The sequence below is a fragment of the Rhipicephalus microplus genome, chromosome 9 (assembly GCF_043290135.1).
Source record: "Rhipicephalus microplus isolate Deutch F79 chromosome 9, USDA_Rmic, whole genome shotgun sequence".
NCBI lineage: Eukaryota > Metazoa > Arthropoda > Arachnida > Ixodida > Ixodidae > Rhipicephalus > Rhipicephalus microplus.
This window is the reverse complement of record NC_134708.1, coordinates 108,787,931-108,808,698: the sequence shown is the minus strand read 5'-3', so window position 1 is coordinate 108,808,698 and position 20,768 is coordinate 108,787,931. Positions and strand designations below refer to the sequence as shown.

General features: G+C 45.9%; 1 protein-coding gene across 1 annotated transcript; it reads right to left on the bottom strand.

The window, feature by feature from the left end:
- Window positions 1-1,359: 1,359 nt before the first annotated feature.
- RpS7 (ribosomal protein S7) lies at window positions 1,360-20,512 on the bottom strand. Its single transcript, XM_037415025.2, has 5 exons — window positions 20,219-20,512; window positions 19,745-19,819; window positions 19,578-19,673; window positions 18,074-18,400; window positions 1,360-1,476 (listed from the first exon to the last, which is right to left on the bottom strand). The coding sequence occupies exons 2-5, from the start codon at window positions 19,817-19,819 to the stop codon at window positions 1,399-1,401; spliced, it is 576 nt and encodes a 191-aa protein (XP_037270922.1). The 5' UTR covers window positions 20,219-20,512; the 3' UTR covers window positions 1,360-1,398.
- Window positions 20,513-20,768: the final 256 nt, after the last annotated feature.

Genomic DNA, 20,768 nt, shown 5'->3' with positions numbered 1-20,768 from the left:
AGCCTTTACAAAACATCAAATGTTCAGCACTTTCCTCCTCCTCTCCACACGCACTGCATACCGTCTGTGCCTTCGTATTTTGTTCGGTACGTCTTGGTCCGCAATACTCCCGGTTCTAGCCTCGAAGAACAGTGAACTACCCAGACATATATCGTAATCTTTTCCCTTGCAATTTCCTGCTTAAAAGTTCGGTAGGTCTCCAGTGATGATTTCGTAAGCACTCCCATCTTCCACATGTCCCTCTCTGTTTCCTTCAACTTCTTAACCCATGTTTCGTTTTGGCATGGTATCCTGCTGTTGTCTAAATACTTGCTTGAAAACTTTCGAGTTCGTTTCCTCCGTTTAGTGCCGACATTCTTCATGTACAAGTAACTGAAAACTTTCCTAGCCCAACGCTCATCTCCCATTTTTCTCAATCGCTCCTCAAGTTCTATCCTGCTGATAGCTTCCCTGCAACTCAAACGATGTCCATCCCAAGCCTCCCTGTACCCCCTGATTTGGGGTATTCCCTTGTGCCCACAAGGCAAGTCTACCTATGCCACATTGTTGAATTTCCACTCCTGCTTGAACTTCTGATTTCATGCACAAGACCGCATTGCCGAACATCGAACCCGGGACCATGACACCTTTCCAAATCCCTCTCACGACATCATACCTATTGCACTTCCACAGTGCCCCATTTTTCATTGCGGCTGCATTCCTGGTGCCCCTAGTCATTACGTATCCTTGTTGCTACCCATTGGCTGCTTTCATTTTTTCTTTGACAGCAGCCTTATAATCTTTTATATCGCAGCCATTCCCACCCAACGCAGTATTTTATGCAAATTCGAGCGTTACTACTTTAGCAGCACATTCACAAAGCGATAGCTGGGAACTTTCTCTAATAATTACTGTAGCACATAGAAGTAATATAGCCGATGCTTGTCTAGCACATTGCTCTAAGAGGTAAACCAATTTTCGTACGTTGACTATGCAACTATTATGCCATTTTCTGGGTGCATAATGCACTGAAGACATTTGCTTAGCATATGCATTTACACATCATGACACATCCCCCGAAGTTGGCGGATTTAAAGGGGGCCAAAGGTTTTTAAACGCTCCTTTCAGGCGCAAATTAATATCCACTGTCTGCAAATGCTTCAAATTTACGTGGGATGGTTCAAAGGCTGAGTACTACATTCAAAGAATAGAAATAAAGGAATGTGGTTTTACCAGTTTTGCTAACGATTGTAAATTGTGAAAAAATGTGCTAATGGTAGGGGCATGCTCCATGGCATTGTGAAAAAGGTGGATTTCAACACAAAGGAAGTTCAAAGCAGCATTCAAACTTTATACACAAAAGAAACAATGCACCACAAGAAGCTGTCGCACCCTTTTTTATTCACACGTCCTAAGCCCTCAATAGGGGGGCTCACGGAATTCGAACGTCACTTCCTTGCCAGTCAGCTTTTTGTACACGGCCGCAAAGGTGTCAGTCTGCAAAAAAAGAAAGGCGCAGATTACTACGTGCACTGCTATCACAACACAAATTTTTTTCCAAAATCGTGGCCATCAGAAAAAAATTAGAGTGACTTGGAAATAAGAATCACAGACACTCATTTTCCAAAAAGACTTTCATCACAATGGCCTCTACCAAAGTAGCATCAACAACCTAAAAACACAAGTTATCAGAGATTGGCAGAACACTGCCTTTATGAATGTGTTTAAAATAAACAAACAATGCCAACAAGTCTTCTTGGAGCTTCCAGCCATTTCACGATTGGACAAAGTACACTATTCATGTCAAATAGTTCTCATTAGCACAATATTCCCACCTCAGTTTTTCCCTCTCCATGAGCCGCTACTCATTTCTTTGTCCGTAGAAGAACTTTATGTACGTGAAATCCCAGTGTCAAAGCATAAAATAACAGTCCACAATGGCTGCTAGTACAACAGCTGTAGGGTAAATACTTTTTGCTGGGAAAGAGTTTCAAGGTCTCGCAACCCTGGCACCTCTAAAGAAGATTCTAGACTGAGTGCACGCTTTTAGCAGCACGCCTGCCATGCTTTTGAAGACTAAGCTCATGCCTAAGCTCTGGTTTCCCATTTTAGCATGGCAGTGACGTTTTCTCCGATGGGCACAAGATGGCAGATTTAATCACTGGTGTTGATGTAGCTGTATGCTGTTACCGTAGCAGTTTTCGGCTGTGCATGTATTTGAGTGCAAATTTTAGAAGCCAGCCATAATGCATGTATGTGTCGTCTGGTGACAATTTCATTATTTAGCCAGCCTCTACCAAAAATGCACTTTTTTGAATGCCCTCACTCGATACTCCAGCACATAAATCAATCATGCAGTCGTTTTCCCAGCACAGAAATCATCATTCGGTCATGAAAATCTTTCAAGATAGTTGTGTATTGATCACAAACCAATCTTGTGACCTTTAGAGCAAAGTTGGCAGCGCTGCCATTCAAGACTAATGCGACAAAGAGCAAGAGTCTTTTTAGGAGGGAATGTTCAGTGAACTGCACACCAATGCTATGGAGGGCTGCAAGTGTCCCTAATTTCACAGTTGTTGCACACGCCTGCAACGATGGACTGCACGGAAATGGCAGCAACAAGAAAGAAATGTAACAGCGAGAAATGCATCAAATCTGTGTCAACTTGCAAACGTGCAACCCATTCTGCTACACATATTGAACAACGCTTTTCTCTCTACATTTCAAGAACGAACTGCATGTCCTTGTGCAATATCTGCAACACAGCCTGAATCCCCAATCCAGATGCTTTTGGTTGCACTGACAGAATTCCAAGAGTATGCATGGCCAAACATGGCCAATACTCAGAGGAATTTCCAAATGAACCATAAGGTACAATATCGTGATAAATGAAGCATCAGGTAAATGATGATTGGAGGCACTACCAATGTAAGCAGCGGTGCTGAAATCGGCCGCGACAGATTACGTTTTGGTGCGGTTCACTGCAACCCTCACCGAATGTGAGATACTCAAATCCTGCTAATTAAGAGACTAACACAATTTTTACGTAGCAGTAAGTGGTAGCAGAGGTTCCAAATTACCATAACTGATGGTCAGTTAGACTGACAGAATACCTAGGGATGGGAGGTGGAGTCAGAAATTGTAAACTAAGTGCAGTAGAACCCCACCAATACATTTTTGAAGGAACTAAACAGAGTAAACCAAGAGCCAAAAAAAAAAAGGCAATATGAAAAACAACCTTATTTTAGAGAACTGCACGAGATTTCATCCCAATGATGAAGCTTGAAAAACATACCTGCCAAGATCAAGTATTCTGAAACCGGGAGATTTTGGCAGAAGGGGGTAGGGAATTCACCTCAATTAATATTCCACTCTTTTTAATCAAAACAAATCACGAAGAAACCCAGCAGATCCCACGTACCTGAAAATCAATGTTATGCGAAGCATGTGGAAGGAAGGTGACCGTGTTGCAATTTTTTTATTTAGCAACACGTCATGAAATGACGCTAAATATATGCACATATGTTGCACGCACACAGATATGTTGAAGAGTTGCATGTTTATATAACCAGTTGTTTGCACTTGAGCAACGATGCCAACTGTGACATGCGAATTAGCAACACAAGAAGCTGATATTAAGCGTGGATGCTCGCGAGAACGCTGGCCCTGGACACTGCTACATATATCAACTTCAGAGCATGGCAACTAACCACAATGGGCGTTAACCCGACGTGACGGCTGCATCAAAGGAGTACATATGTAATGTTTATGAAATTGGGTAGGCAGCATTGCAACCACTATTGAAGTTTCACAAAGATTAGAGTCTATTTGAAAAGTAGCTCTGTGGTAAAGTGCTGCATTGCCCCGCAGAATGCTTGGGTTCGATTCCAGCTGGGACCCTGATATTCTTTGAATTTGTCGAGTCGACACTACTGATGTCGAGTATTTTGAAACGCTCACGCATTAAAATTGCCCATGTGTGTTCTCGTCGTCCCTGGGTAGATACAAAGCGTATATCACCGTGGGCCCATACTCGCATAGCAGTGGCACATACCCGCTCGTGGGTATCTGCCACTGTCTGGCGGGAAGTGTTTGAGGGCGTACGCGAGCGGATTTCGACATTATTCATTAATGACCAGCGCGCCATATTCGACAAACCATCTTACCCTCCCATACTAATTTTGGTTCACGCCAAGGTAAGGGGTTGACCACAAGAGCACCCCAATGTAAGCAGCTAGATATATGCATAAATAGACAGATAGATACGCTCAAAGTGGCCGAAGTTTGCTAAGAAATGCTTCGCATTTAAAAAAGAGGGGGGGGGGGGGTCCCAACCCTACAAGCGTAAACATCAGCGTGTTGGTCTTATAAAGGCTTTGTGCGACCGAACACACCGAGGGTAGCATAACTACAGTGTAGAAAGTGCCAGTTTCAAGGGTGTGCGCAAAGGGGGTGCGCTTGGCGGCGCCGTTCGGTGATGATGCTCGAAATGTGTATCTACAATGACAAAACAAAAAAAAAATCGGTGTGCACTGCGCTTGGTATCGCTTTTTCGAGTAATGACGCGTGAAACTGCTCGCTGCTGTTCTGAGTAGTAGAGGTGGGGGTGATGAGCTTGACTGTTGAGTCCGCTGCCGATGCGTAAAATGCCCGTCCTTGGTTCCAAGGAGCTGGCGAGTGATGTGCTTTTTTGCCTGCGAAGAAGCACGTTTCCACCAGTGCGCTAGCACGTTGTTATCACCCACAAAGTTAGTCTTGCGGCCAACAAAGTTAGGCCTGAAGACTAAACACGACTCCAATGACGTGCCGCGCTCGTAGATTACTATGAGATTATTAGATTACTATGAGCGTGTGCTCATAGTAATCTGGTTGAGCATCCGCCTACAGTTCCTAGCTAAAGCATAATTATAACTTAGATGATCGTCGCAATTATAACTTAGGTGAAGTAGCAATTTTCGACAGCCATGTCCTCGCGACGCACAAGCAGCAGACGACGATATGCCGGAGCAAGCATTGCGCCAATGGTGAGGCGAGCTGGGGCAACATGGCGGTTGCAGCCAATCAGGGGCGCAGAGACGACCTTCAAACATTTGCTTTTTGTGAGCTTGTTTTCAAAGGGAGCTGAGGCAGGAAATTTAAACACGGAGAAATACTCTTTCTGATGAGCCCAAGAAGCCAGCTCCTGGCCGCGCCATTGCAAAGATATAATTTTTTTTTTTAAATGCTGTTTTTACGCGATTTCCAGAAATATTTTCGTTACCTAAGAAGGTGAAACGAATTTTTCTAAACACTTTTGTGCGGCTTTTAGGGTAGATATTTCGGAATCAGAAAAAGGGCTCTAGAAAGTGAAAATTTTTTTTTCGAAAAATCGATTTTTTGCCATTTCTCTGAGAAAGCTGCGTCCCCCCTAATATTTGTGCCGAGTATAAGTTGACCTGTGACAATGAGTTACAAAGAAGTTTTAAACTGGTTCACTAGTTCACTGCTCTTCTAGCTTTCAGCCGTTTCGCCCTGCAGTTTTCTATCCACCTGCCTAACACGTTTAGCTCGGAGCCTCAGACACCGGCTCGCAGCAAGCCCTTCCGTTCATGGTGCACTTTCGCCGGGTCACGCTAATTTACACCAGTCTGGGGACAATGGTCTGAGCATTCCCATCAATCAGTGTCCAGCAGTATTATCCCCTCCTTATTGTCCTCCCACTTAGTGTCCTCCGTATTAACGCTTGTTGTCCTCCCATGTGGCAGCATTGGAACGCCACAGGCCCCTAACCGTGCGTTGCGCCCGTTTTTTCGATAGTACAGTTAAACCTAAATATAACCAAATTGATAAAGTCCCGGAAAATTTTGTTATAAAGAGGTTTCCGTTATATGCAGGTTCGGTACGAAAATTCGGAAAAATTAAACGCCCAAATTAAACGAAAGGGTGTTTGAAGGCAGAGCTAATCTCAACACTCATTTTACAGTAAAAAACTGCATTATTGTGATAGCAATTGTATGGATACTCTCGGCGGGTTCTTGCTGTCGCCGCCATGTTCCGCAACACCAAAGTGCCAACGTGCACCGCACACTGCAACTTTCACAAGTGGGTAAAAGCGGGCGAGCACTGCTGAAGCAGAAATCACATGAGTCGGCCCATCGCTATCGCCTGGCAAGTGCATAACATCTCCCGCGTGTTAGAACTGCCATCGAATGCTCAAACAGAAAGTAAACCACCTGTTTTAAACGAGCATGAAACAACCTCGGGACGGGGGGCGGAGGCTCGCTCGAGTAGCAATAATGAACTTGGATTTTAAAGGCGGTCGCGATCACTGGCGCGCTTGCTATCTCAATGAGTATCAGTGCGGTTTCAACGCGAAGGGACTGTGTGAAGAGAGCAAACGCAATCGTTCTGGTCAAAGTCGAAGGTGCGCGATTTTCCCAGCCGAAGGATAAGTGCACGCGCACAAGCATCTAACCCCCCTCTCCCCCCTCCGCATTCGCGGGGCAAAGTACTCTGAGATAAGCGCCTGTCGGCACATCGTGACAAGCTGAGAGCCGAGCGCGGGCGGCTTTTTTTCCCTCTTGAGTTTCCATAAACACACACACACACACACACACACACACACACATATATATATATATATATATATATATATATATATATATATATATATATATATATATATATACACACACACACACATATAGGTACGTATCCATGCACTATACATATACGGTGAATAAAGGCGGCGGCGGCAAAAACATAGCCGAAACTGCCCACATACATAATTGCTATCGCAATAAAAAGAAAGTAAAGCTGAACGTCGTCGGGTGACACACCATGGGCGCGCGCAGTGAAACTATGCACGTGCGGACGGCGTCAAAAACGAAGAGCGAACGACACGGACACTGATACCGCGGAAATTATTCGGTAAAGCGCCCTCAATATGCAGCGCGGTCCCACATATATGACGCTAACTAAACGCGTGGCACTGTGAACGCGGAAAAGTAGTTTTTTTATTATTTTGGTTTGGAGGGGGGGCGGCACACATGCGCATGCGACCGCGGTGGCGAGAAAGGAGGTGTAGGCCAGCCTCCCCCGGACGCGGCTCCCGTGCTCCTCGCATCCTCTTCGGCGGGGCAGTGCCGGAAGATGCATGCTCGTACCAAAATGCCGAAATGCGGAGCAAAATTCCAAGATTGTCCATGGCGAAAATTCGTTATATCAAGGTTGTCTCCCGCAGTTGCTTTGTCAGATAGAGGTCGCAAATACATGTGCTCCTATGGAGGTTCGTTATAAGCAGGTTTAACTATCTTGTAATGAAGCGCAGTTTTGGCACAGAAAGGAAGAAATGTCGCAGGATGTAGAAGGTTTCCCGTTTTGATGCAGTTTGTTGCAATTGGTGCAGCTATCGCATTACTGCTAATGCACCCTGCATTCCACTACAACCTTCAGAAAAAAATTAGAGTGCATAAAAGTGTTTGACGATCAGCGCAACTTCACTCAACACATGTTTCATCATTAGGTTGCTGGTGGCATAGCAGGGCTTTTATTATAGCAATGCACATGATCAGGCTAAAAATCATAAGCCATGACATGGCTGCAAGCAGCAGTAGTGGACGCTTGGTAAATTTTGACCACTTGGCGCTCTTTCAGGAGAAACACTGTACTTGAGAGGAAATTCCAGATATTTTCATGCATTTAAAAAAATTAGATTGAGTTTTTGATGCTGACTTCAAAAATGTAGATACCTTTCCCCAAAGCCAAATAGTTTTTGAGATATCCAAAAATTCATGACCTATTGTTTGCCAGTATAACAAAAAATTTGTATTAGAGAGCTACTATTAGTCCATGCCTGAATATTATTGAACATAAGCCACACAATCGTGAGTGCTTTTTTTGATATGATGACTTTTTGCTAGATTTGTAGAACCTTTATTTTTAGTGTTGCAGAGCCACCCACTCTTTGCTCCGCTTTCCAGAAAAATTAAAAAGTTTTGAATATGAGATTTGGAAACTCATGCCTACCATTGTGTACACTAAAGATACAGTTAGATGTCACAACAAAAATGGCAGTCCTAATTGCTCTTGAAGCAGAGATACCCTTACCCCCGAATGCAGAGATGTTACTTGACTCGTGCTTGACTCGTTCTTGACTCAAGACAGTCTTGCCGGTCACCATAAATCGTTCTCGAACTTGCGGATGACTTGAAGGCGACTTAGCTCAGTCGAAGTCAGGACAAGTTTCAAGTCAGCTGCGGGGCTAGCTTGAAAGCGACTTGACGCGTTATTCCAACATGGCCACCTCTCGAATGGACGTCGCGTGAAAGGTGGCCGCTTTTGAGATTGCTCGCCTCGCCATAAGCGTAGCATTTTTTGAGGCGCACTGCTGCCGAAGATTCTTGGAACCGCTTTACGTGACCAGACAGCCCGTGCATCCAGTGTTACAGCTACTGATGGCTCTCAGGTTTTACAGCGCTGGCACATTCCAACCAGTCACCGGAAATTTCGTCCGCATTCCGTAGTCGACAGTGTGCCGCGCAGTCGGAAAAGTTACGCTACTCATCGCAAAGCAGCTGTACGCGATGCTGGTGCGCTTTCCGCAGCCGGCGGACTGTTATGAAGTGGCTGAGTTCCCTTGCGTTACAGGTTGTGTCGACTACCCACACGTGCGTATTAATAGCCCCGGTGTCGACAACGCCGAAGTGTTCCGTAACCGCAAAGGCTATTTCTGTTTTTCTATAACACGACGACATTTTCCGTCTCTTTCGGTAAAAAAAAAAAAAAAAATGACTCGGTGCTGTGTCCGTGTGCCTCGTCTATCCTTTCGTCCCGTCTAGGGTGCTGTTTCTCGCTCAGAAAGGCATTGCTTGTAGCACAATGCTACGTAAAGTTACAAATACATAAAAAAGTGGTTTTCCTATCACGGGTTTTTTTTATCTGCATCACCATCATGCAGCGATACATTGCTGCACCCCGCGAGACAGAATTCTGCTGAGGGCAATGTCCTGACCGCCGCTTTTTCTCTTGTTTACCAAGCTCAACAAAAAGATACAAATCACATTTGTTCCCAAAACTTGTTTTTTTTTTATATTAACTGCGACCTAGCCCATTACAGGCGTGCACACAGGCGAACAGAAAGGCAAATACCGTGAAAATCATGTCACCTCGTGAGCCAGGTCAGCACAAATACATGCCATGGCGTTCGATTGAAGAAAAAAAAAAACGACGAAAGAACCCAACGCGATGCTTGTTTCGCCTCCAAACAAGCAACCATGGAGAAACGCACCGCATTTGGGTGGCCACTAAAACCAGCAGACAACGAACGCTTTACAGAAGCAACACTGCGCATCGCTGTGGTGGCAGGCACCACGTGCCGCTCGTTAGCCGTAAAATGGCAAGAATATGCTTGTGGCCCTTCGTTTTTATAGTTATTTTAAAACGTATGGTCTTTTTTTTAGTGTAATGCATGCCTTACGCGAACAACTTCATTAATACCCTCGTTAGCAGGCAAGCAGCGTGTTTCTGCTTTCAAGCACGTTCTTGACTTGACCAAGCAAGACAGCCTGAGCATCTATGAAACGCGAAGGCTGACTTGGGCGTTTTGAAGTCCGCTGCTTGCTTCGCGCCGACTTGCTCAAGTTAAGTTGAAGTCGCGAGCCAAGTAACATCTCTGCATTCGGGGGTTAGGCAAGTTTGCAACTACATCAAAATTTGAATCCTGAAAAATCATGCAAAAACACAATACAGTCGAACTTGTTTATTATAACGAACTCGAAAGTGGCATGATGAATGGTCGTTCTATTAGTAGTTCATTGTAGTATATGGAGCCGCCCATAAAAACGTCCACATAGTTGCCAAACCGTTATTTTTTTCTGTGTATGTTTATTCAAAAGTGAAAACACTCCTCCGCTCCGTACTTTTTACGTGTTAAATGACGCATGTTTGCTCCCGAGTGAATTCAGCCACGTTCACAATGAACTCGCGCTGTTCCACTGAAGCGTGGTACCACCACGTCAAACCAATCATCCCTGGCTCATTGCGTGCAGTACGTTGCTTACTCGGCTCTCACTGCCGCATGCCAATTCGCTTGCAGTCCAATGTATGCGGGCGTTTGTGCTTTCTTTGCGCATGCTTCACTCAGGATCACACTCAGGTGCAGCAAGTAGCCTGTTCGTTTAACAAACACACACACGAAGAATTTTGCAAACAAGCAGCGCAAGCGACCTCGCACGGAGCAGCTCTGACGAACGGCAGCATGACGCACTTGCACCGCCACACCGCCGAGCAGCTACGAGCCAAAATGGCACACTCATTGCCACCGGCAACGTCGCCATCGCTCTTTTCTGGTGCTTGTCTGCTAAGGCACGACACAACCGTGCACACTAACTGGCCATCTCGGCTGTTTGCGGTTGTTGGAGAGTTGAGGGTCGCAGTGAGAGTTATCACTTCATGCATTTATGGCTTCTTGCGTTCGAAGGCATTGTTGGTTCATCGTCGGCAGTCGTAGATGTCGAGGACGGTGTCGTAAAAACTTGCCGCGCGAAAGCCCATCACAAATCTTCACGCTGCCTCCCATTTTTTTTTTTTTATTATTGCGACAGCAGTTATATGAACAGTCTCTGCTGGTTTTTTGCCGCTGCCGTCATTCACAATATATGTATACGTATCTATACGCAGCTGAACCCCGCTACAACGAACGCTGCTTTAACAAAATTCTCACTACAACGAAAAATTCACGGTTCCCCGTCAGCAGTCCGTAGGAGTCAATGCAAATATTCTCGCCACAACAAACACTTTTTCTTCTGCCATCTCGCTTCAACGAAATTTCACAATGCGATCCTAGGCTCAGATATTTATTGTATACAGTAAACCCAATATTTAACACTTTGATGTGTTAAATGTTAAAAATTGAGTTTACTGTATAGCCGCAGACAATTCGAAGCTGAAGCTCAGTTGCTTAGTTCATGGTTTCCTTCGCGCAGCTGCTAGGTGCATCTGCGGAACGATGCCTTTTCCTGATTCCAATGCTTACCATTTTGTTCACGGTTGGCGAGTGTGGTAACTAATCAGAGCAGCTGTTCGCATTATCAACAAAATCTGCTAGCTACGAGTGATGGATGATAGGAATGGCATAAAATAAGGCAAAAGTCACCGCTTCACGATACCCTGCTGCCATCATGGTGTTTTGACAGCGAACACCTGCTGGCGTTAACGTGTTAATGCAACTGTTTGGTTCATTCACGAAAGCGGTTAGTCACTGTTTCAGCATCCTTTTCCCCATGACTTCGATATGCATGGGTGAGAATCGCGTCGTGATGCTGCTGGGATAGAATAAAAACAAGAGGACACTTTTTGAATTTCGTGAATAATGGTTTCGTTTTGCTAGTTCAGATTGGCTATATTTTTTCGATTTCCCTACAACGAAATTTTTTTCATGCCCCTTCAGTTTCATTGTAGCTGGGTTCAATTGTATATGAACACTCAAAGAAAAAGAAAGCCGCCGCGCTTGATGCCCAGCTCGCCGACACACTTTTATCTCTCACGCATACTTTGCCTCACAGATGGGGGGGGGGGGGGGGTTAGAAGCTTGTGCGCACGCACCCATTCTTTGGTGGGGAAATCATGTGCCTTTGCTTTTCACTGGAGCGATTGCGTTAGTTGCAGGGCCAACGAAGGTCACTTCAGTCTCTGCAATGGCCCCATTTGTGAAAAGAGCGAAGGACACTTCTTAGTTTTCACTCATCTGTACCTGTGATTATGTGCGTCATTTTAAATGCGAAGCATTCCTTAGCGACCTTCGGGGACTTTGAGCGTATCTATCTAGCTAGCCGCCTACGACACTTAGCTCTCCTGGCTGTTTCGATAACAGTATCGGTACCAAACTTGGTATGACATAACATGACTGTATGAAGAACATATTTGACTAGTCAGAACATGAAAATCATGAAATGTATGTCATGCTTTACAATTCATAGTCCTGCCGCTCTTGAGGTGGTTTCGTTCACATAGCATGTTGCAAAACTGGTATGGTATGGCATGACTGCATGGCGAACAGAAGCGATAGACCCTAACATCAAAATTATGACATGCGTGTCATGTAACAGCATGACTATATGCCACACTCATGCGTTCACGGCCATTTCGCTAGCGTCACATATGCAAAAGTTATGGTGGGTGAATGGATGACGAAGGTATGTGGCTGATGCAATGATGATAATTATGAAATGCATGTCATGTAACATGACCGTATGCCATGCTCATGATGTACTGGCGGTCGTTTCGCTAGCTTCACTTATAACATATTTGGTATTACGAGACGTGAATGGGTGACAAGGTACGGGACTAGTGCAAACATGATAATCATGAGATGCGTGTCATGTGAGAACATGACCACATGCCACAGTCAAGGTGCCAATACATTTCGACGTGACGCGGTGCACATGCTGGCCGGCGCTCATTTCGTCGCATCACACCGGCATTGCCATGCCAGGCGCCGGTCTTGCCATATACTCGCAGGCGCGCCATATTGCCTTGCTTTGGCGCATGCGCGTTTCTGCGCTTCTAGCGTCCCTCAATCATAAAAAGAGGGAGACGCAGTGTTGTCTAGGTAACACATCGACACGAAATGCAGCATGTCGCATTCGGCACAGGTTGCCGTCAAACCGCTCCGACGGAGGCTGGTCGCGCCTGGCGTCAGACTATATAGAGTGCACGCGACAACGCTACACTGGAGTTTATTGGGCCCTTCATAATGCGCGCACAACCGTTTTGCTAGCTCCACATACCAAATTTGGTGTTACGTGACGTCAACGAATGATGAAATATATGACTGGTGCAAACATTATAATCCTGACATGCATGTCATGTAAGAACATGAAGCATACTACATTCATAGCGTGCTCGCGGCCGTTTCGCTAGCTTCACATATACTAAATTTGGCATCACGTGACGTGAATATATGGCGAAGGTAAACGACACATGCAAACGTGATAATCATGACACGAAAGTCATGTACAGCATCATTTACCTCTACCTCGTAACGTGTGCTCATTTTAAGGTGACATATCAACATTTCTCATTCGTGCTTCACATATAGATTCCCACTGTACGTGGGATCTGCAATTTTTGTTTTTAAACAGTGCGTTACGTGTCGAACGGTAAACGTTAGTTTGTTCTTGTTTTGTGTGTGCTGTTTTCATGCGTCATTTGTGCGTGAGCAGCGCGGAACGTTTCTATCTGCTTGCTGTTCTCAGCGTGACATTGTAAGTTTATTTGGTTCTGTCGTATTCATTGCTTCACCCTTGTGGCGAATGTGCGACTTTTTTCCTCACTTATATTTTGCCGGTGAAAAAACGTCATGAAAGTGAGGTACCTAGCTTGCAACATCTGAAGTCTGCGTGCAGTGCTCACCATGGTCTACGATATCTTTGCCGCAAGTAAACAGCAGAGGGGCACACGCCAGCAAATCCTCTCTCATGCTTTAAAATGCCCGTTTCAACACTTTTTTTTATTCGTACGCATATTTTTACTGCGACACAGTCGGAAGTGTTCATTGTAAAAGTAGGAGGCATTGAAAAATGTTCGCTGTATGTGGACTCAGTTTCAAGGTGTGGCACAGGAAAATCGTTGATTGATTTGTGGGGTTTAACGTCCCAAAACCACCATATGATTATATGAGAGACGCCCACAGTAAAATGAATCTGAGAACAAATAGACGCTAAAGTTGCGCTTTTTCCAAGCCGAACTGTTGCTGTTACACACGAGCTATTGTGGTCATCTTGGTCTCGTTTGGAAGGGTCGGTCTTCATCTTCAATTTCCCGTTACCAGTGGTTTGCCTTGCTCATTGGTTTTTCAACAAAAACGCGTCATCGAGAAGAACCACCGCGCGATTCTATTAGTTGCTTGGGGCACGTGACAAAACCTACGCACCTGATTGGCCAAGTGGCGTGTCCAGCGTCTGCTTTTTCATCGTGACGCGCATGGACATGTGCCATTTTGTCATGGTGCTGTAGACTGCCTGCCGCAGTAAAGAAGTTCCTCGCAGCACTAATTTATGAAACGAGTTTGGCGATCGTTTGTTCGCTGTGAACTTCAGAAAGAGCCCCGCTAACACTCAGGACAGAAAGGATAGCAAACTCGTGGAATTCAACGGCGGTCGCTGAGTCGCTGGTGATTGATTGATTGATTGATATGTGGGGTTTAACGTCCCAAAACCACTATATGATTATGAGAGACGCCGTAGTGGAGGGCTCCGGAAATTTAGACCACCTGGGGTTCTTTAACGTGCACCCAAATCTGAGCACACGGGCCTACAACATTTCCGCCTCCATCGGAAATGCAGCCGCCGCAGCCGGGATTCGAACCCGCGCCCTGCGGGTCAGCAGCCGAGTACCTTAGCCACTAGACCACCGCGGCGGGGCGCTGAGTCGCTGGTGTAGGCCTAACTTACATACGAGCCCGTCAATTGTCAACAACGCTGAAAGCGCTGGAGCTTCAACAGTTTTAGAGCTTCAACAGTTACAGGACGGCAAATAAAAAAAGCAGAAGTGAAGCTACAAGAAATAGTAATCTTTGCAACGATGGAACGGAAGCACAGTCTTATTGCTAAACGCGCCGATGCCGCGTTCAGCAATAAGGCTATCGCGATGAAGGATACTGGCAATAGGTAGAGGGCTTGTAACGACACGTCCGCAACGATGAACATATTGCGCTGCGGCCTCCACTCGAAAATGTGGCAATCTTACGTGAAAAGGAAACTAACACCTTGGAGCCTTGAAATTTATGAGCGAGTGAACGAGTTTGGTCTGCGACATCAACAACTCATTCTGGACAAGCCGGAAAATCGCTTTATAATGGGACGGATCGCGGATTACGTGCGCACATTCGTCGCACATAGGCGTCACTGAACTGGTAAGCGGCCTAGTCGGCAGACGAGCCCAAGGCGACCACATCACCTCGCAAGTGTGCCTCTGCGGAAAATATGCAGCGGGCATTGTAAAAACGCCATTTAGGTGACGCAAAACAGGACTACATGCCTGGTCCCTACAGAGAAAGCTAAATTTGCAAATCATTGTAAACAAACAGCTTTTCTATGCCCCTGTCTGCCCAAAATGGACTTTTGTTTTTGCATGATTTCTCAGGATTCAAATTTTGCTGCAGCTGCAAACTTGTCTAAAAGGTATCTCTGTCTCCAGAGCAGCTACGACAGTCATTTTTGTTGGGAAGTGTAGCTGTATCTTTAGTTTACACAATGATAGGTGTGAATTTTTAAGATCTTCAAAAAATTAAATTTTTTGCCAAAAATTGGAGCACAAAGTGGGCGTGTCTGCAACACTAAGTGCAAGGTGCGACAAACCTTGCTAAAATTATCAAATAAAAAAAAAGCACTCCTACCGTTGTGTAGCTTATGTTCATAAGTATATATGCATGTGTCAATAGTAGCTCTGCAATACAGATTTCCTGTCGCATTATACTAGCAAACAATAGGTAATTAATTTTAGTATATCACAAAAACTACTTGATTTGGAGGAATGGTAATTGTATTTTTGAAATCAGCATCAAAAACTCAATCACAATGAATTTTCTTTATAAACGCATAAAAATATCTGACATTTCGTCTCAAGTACAGTGTACCCTCCTTAAAGAGCCTTTAAACCACCCAGCGCTCAAAATTTAGTTGAGGTGAGGAAGTTGTGCTCGAGTTTACAACGAACACGTAGCCATGAGCATTTTTTAAAACGGTGCCGTAATAGCGGTGTTACACGCGTTTGATGATCGCTTCTTTCCCTCTTTCCAATGCTACCCTCTTCCAAAACCGCTTGGCCCCTCCTCACCTCACGTGGCATACGTCACTGCTGACGTGCTGTTTGAGACAGCGTCTACTTTTGGTTGCCGCAATCCGCCACTCCGACGTCCCAGCTCGCCGTCAACTGTGTTGTGTGTGTCATCTGGGTGCACTGATCGTTGACTAACCGCTGTAGCTGTCGTGCCGGCCCGTGCCCCTACGCTAGCGACTTGGCGGTCGTGTTACAGGCCACAGATGTCGATTCGCTAGCGACAACACGACCAAGAACAGCAAGGTGCGCGCGCACAGCTGTTTGCAGAGTGACCGGAAGTCTTCGGTTGTCGTTCGGCCAATCGCAAGCATCGAAACTGGTGAATTCAGAATTTCACTGGTGATGTCACACATGCCAGCGGCACAGACCAGAGGAGAAGCTAATGATTTTTCGAAATTGAGGTGGGACCACTACCTGTAGTGCTGCGGCGTGTGGCATCGTTGATCGCGACGGCATTCTGCACGCGATGCGCTAGTTTACTTGAAATCTTTGGGAAAATATCGGAGGGGGTTTAGGGGCCCCTTTAAAAAGGTCACTGTGTGATAGCAGTTTCGTCCTTTCATCCCTTGGTTATGCTGCACAGGTGGGTAAACACTAATTGTACAATTTATGCAGTGTACATGACATTCACTTATCAAGGTTTTGAAGGAGCTTTGCTCTTGCAGCCGTATCATTTTTTAGCCGAGTATCGTAGTAACTTATACAATCATTTTCTTGACAGTTGCTCCAGACCCTACTTTAATTATTAAAAGTGAGGAACTACTTAGCCCATTGTGGCGGGTAAGTTGATACACTACCAAATGCATTTGAACACACACTTCTTCAATCACATGAGCTGCAAAACTATCTGCAGTCTTCATGTGTCCAAATCCTGACATGCGGCCAAAATTAAGGAGGCCCCCTAAGTGTGGTGCTCTCCGTAAGCATGAAAACGAGCTAACAAATGGCTTGTCAAAATGGTTGATTGAACGAGTTGGTGATTCATCATTTCAAACCATGATGAATGGCATTTCAAAGCGTTCCATTGCTCAAGCTAGCAACGGATGCCACATTGATGAAGCGAGGTCTTTTTACACTTGAGGCATGCATCTGTTGAACTTGTCAAACTTTTCTGAAAGCATTTCTATTCATTTTTAAAGGGCCAGTTAATAGGCTCCGACCTTTTTTTTTTTTAGTCATCCCCCCCCCCCCCACAAGCTCGGTAATTTGTAGAGTAGACAGCAGCAATCACGTTTTCTGGATATTACAGGACTGCACAATGCAGACAGCCTCCATTTCGAAAAACAATTCTCGCACTCTTTTCCTACGCCTGACCAATGTCCTTGCACGCGCAGTCGCGACAACTAGGCGACGTGTCGCAGCACACAGCTTGTCAATTGGTCTAAACTAGGTCTCAACAAACAGTAGTGAAGTCAACGACAGTTCCTGTTCCCACCCACAGTTACAACAAAGCTATTCAATCACACGAGATGCGAAACTCCCCATAGGCTCCATGCATCGAAATCAGGACGCTTCACTGACCAAGAATTTAGGAGTGAGCAGATTGTCGCGCAACCTGTTAATAGGTGCACCCACTATTAAGCACATTATATGTGTTTTGTGTTGCTGCTCCCAGATGGCGCAGCAGTCTGCTCCCAAAAAATTGAACTCCAGAAAAATCTGGCCAACTTCATGTCCAGGTTTCGCAATGCAGTTTTGCTACAAATCGTCGGCTGCAAATCGAGCGACTGGGCTGTGGAAAAGCATCGGCACCGGGTAAACGCAATACAACCAGGCATCGCAGCAAGCGGAAGTGCGTTGCGACCGAGTTCGCCGATGAGGTCATTCGCTGACGTCTTGTCACATTGCCGAAGTGGGCGGAGTCACGACGACGGGCCAAGCCTTCCGCTCTCTCTGAAGAAGGGTGGCGAGACCATGCAAAAATTTTAAACCGGCTGAACGCTATGTTCTAGCGCCTGTAACTTCCCTAATATAGCCTGTATTCGCAAGCTACTTGCGGCAGCGTGTTCACGAAATAAAACTGCACATATTTCTCTTTAGAAGAATTTTTTAACCTTGGGGTTGTTTACTGGCCCTTTGAAGCAGCAACTTATGAAAGTAACTGCAAGGACTGCTGCAAATGTGGCTAAGTGGCTCCCCCTCCCCCTCCGTCCCAACCTACGTGGCCGTTTGCGACCGCTCTGCAGTTTCATCCACCGGCAGGTCCAGGTTTTGAAACAGTTTTGCAAATGGTGCGATTGACGAACTTTGAGTCGAGCACACAGTAGATACACACCTTGTGTTCAATGTTTGTCTGCTGGCTGCGTTCGAGGTGCACTTTGATGAGCCGGCTGCCGTCGAGGCGCACCCGCACCCGCTTGCCGACGATCTCCGCGGGGAAGACCAGGTCCTCGAGCAGAGCGTCGTGCACGGCCGTGAGGGTGCGCGAGCGTGGCCGCTTCTGGCGCTGGCGCGTCTTACGCGTCGGCTTAGGCAGGATGTTGCGCTTGGCCAGGAAGACCACGTACTGGCCGCTGTACTTCTTCTCCAGCTCGCGAACGAGTCGCGCCTGAATGCGCTGGTAGGCCTTCAGCTGGGGCACGGGCACGTAGATGAGGATGGCCTGCATTGTCACACGAGGGAGGGGCCATCATCATCGACCGAGAGACTTCGCAATTTCAGTGCAAGCATGCAAATGCACTCCGGTTGTCAGAAAAGATGTGAGAAAAGCCGACTCATGTTTAGCATAAAAATGACATTGTATATTCACGAAGCTAGTAGGAACGAGACTGAATATGCTTTAAAAAAATGAAATCTGTTCAGTCACACGTGACATCTTTGCAATTACCTCAAAAACAACACTCTTTGCATTTTTTACTGTAACAGATTTTTCATGTTACTTGTTCTTAATTTTACGTTAATGTAAAAAATGAGAAAATGTACAATATAAATTGCTGTGTGCAAGACGAGACAAGAAACTGGAATCCTGCTCAAGCACCTGTTCAGTCTAACACTGCAAAGCAACACTGGGGGTTCATATTCTTTCTGATGAACATGGCTGCCATTGTCTCTTGATTCCGTCCATGCGCCAAGAAGCAACAGTGGGATGCACCATAAATGAACCACCAGGAGTAGCACGAAGTGTACTGAAATATGGAACTTCCAAGACAGCTAATTCGTTTGTACCTTTCAGCTGCACAGTAGTGGCCTGGTAGTAATGAAATCAAATGCTGTGTGGGAGGTGGCTATCAATGCTTACAAATATTAGTGTTTCACTAACACGTTTTACATGTATATTTTCAGGTCAGCGGGCTCTGGCTAATTGACAATCAAAGTGTGGTTACAAGATAGCGGGCCTATAGCAGCTCTAACAATGACAGACGCACGAACTACTCAAGCGAACAATCTTGGGCGGGTTGTCTGCATTCAAGTCCGCATCTAGACACATGCAGCAAATTTCCTAGCAATTCATGCCAAGTAATCTCTACGTCACTTCGGCATACAAATATCGGCGATGCTAAGTGGTGCGACCCGACATCAAGTCTCCTCCATGCCACGCAAAGCGAGTATTCAAGCGAAGCGACACACCGTATATCCGTCGCAGCCTTCAGAAAAAAATTAGAGTGCATTAACGTGTTTCACGATCAGCGCTGCATCACTGGACACGTGTTTCATCACTAGGCTGCAGCCGACATAGCAGGGTGTCCCGATTCGGCGTGAACATGGCCGAGCCCCGTCTACCGATCACAGCGAGTAAAATAGAGCACAACGTTCATGAATCGTGTCGGTTATAGGTTTACCTTCTTCCCGTTGACTTCGACAAGCTTGGCCTCAACAATGTGCAGTTCTCGGAGTTGAGCCTTCAGGTCGCTGTTCATTTCCAGCTCGAGGAGGGTCTGCGCAGAACAGTTTGACGGGACCACTATAATCAAACGGCACCAGTTCAGGGAGACGGCCAGTATCTTACCTGCGAGATGCCCGCCTCGAACGGGTCAACTTTTTCGCCCTGAGGCTTTATGATCTTGACGTTTTGCGAATACATCTGCAGGCAAAGCAAACGAATGGTTTCAGCGATCGCGGAACCAGCGTGACTCGAAAGCCGTGTCAGGTCAACTAAATGTCGCAGATAAATCAGACTGCCAATGACACCGGCAGGCTGTTCACTGACACAGTTCAGAAAATTGCAACCGGCGGCGTTTAAACAATCACAAATACATTGTTTGACCCGACCCGTCGACACGGCGCGCTATGCCAATGCACGCACCTCGACGTTTAATCTACAGTCATCAAAGAAAGTACAGCGCCCGCACAACCTTTCCGTTGTAGCTACAACAAAACCACTCCTACACTGCCTAAAGAAATCAAAATTTACGCGATCTTACCACTAACTACCCAAATTTTAAAGAGTTTAAAACATTAGAAACATCAATTCACACTCTACCTTGGGCGCTTACGCCGGAAAAGGAAGTTGAGAGATACGACTCCTAGGCTGAACACCAACGTAGCTAAAAGAGCGCAAAACAGATAGCGCTGGTAATTGACTACTTATTTTAGACTGGACGCAGCACGCCGCTAGCTGACACACCAATTCAAGCGTAAGGTTTTGAACGATTACTACACTTCAACAGACTTTCTGACGAGTGACGACATCAAGGGGTGCGCCGTTCACGTGATTGCATGACGTCATGGTTGCCGTAAATTTGTGGCGGCGTATGAGTGAGTAAACACGCTCTTTGTCTGGCACGCAATCGGGGGCGTTTCACGGAAAGTTTCCTTCGATTCTTGTTTGGCTGCGCTAGCTGCGCACAGCGATGGTGACCATAACAAATAAAATGGAAGGACACGCAACCACGAAAACACAAGTGCGTTTTTTTCGGCGGCTGTGGCCCACCGAACATCGAATTTCGCATGCACATACAACGCCGCTCAGTGAACCTGCATGAATTAGTTGAAATAAAATGATTTTATTCAACGGCGAAAGCTCGCAGCAA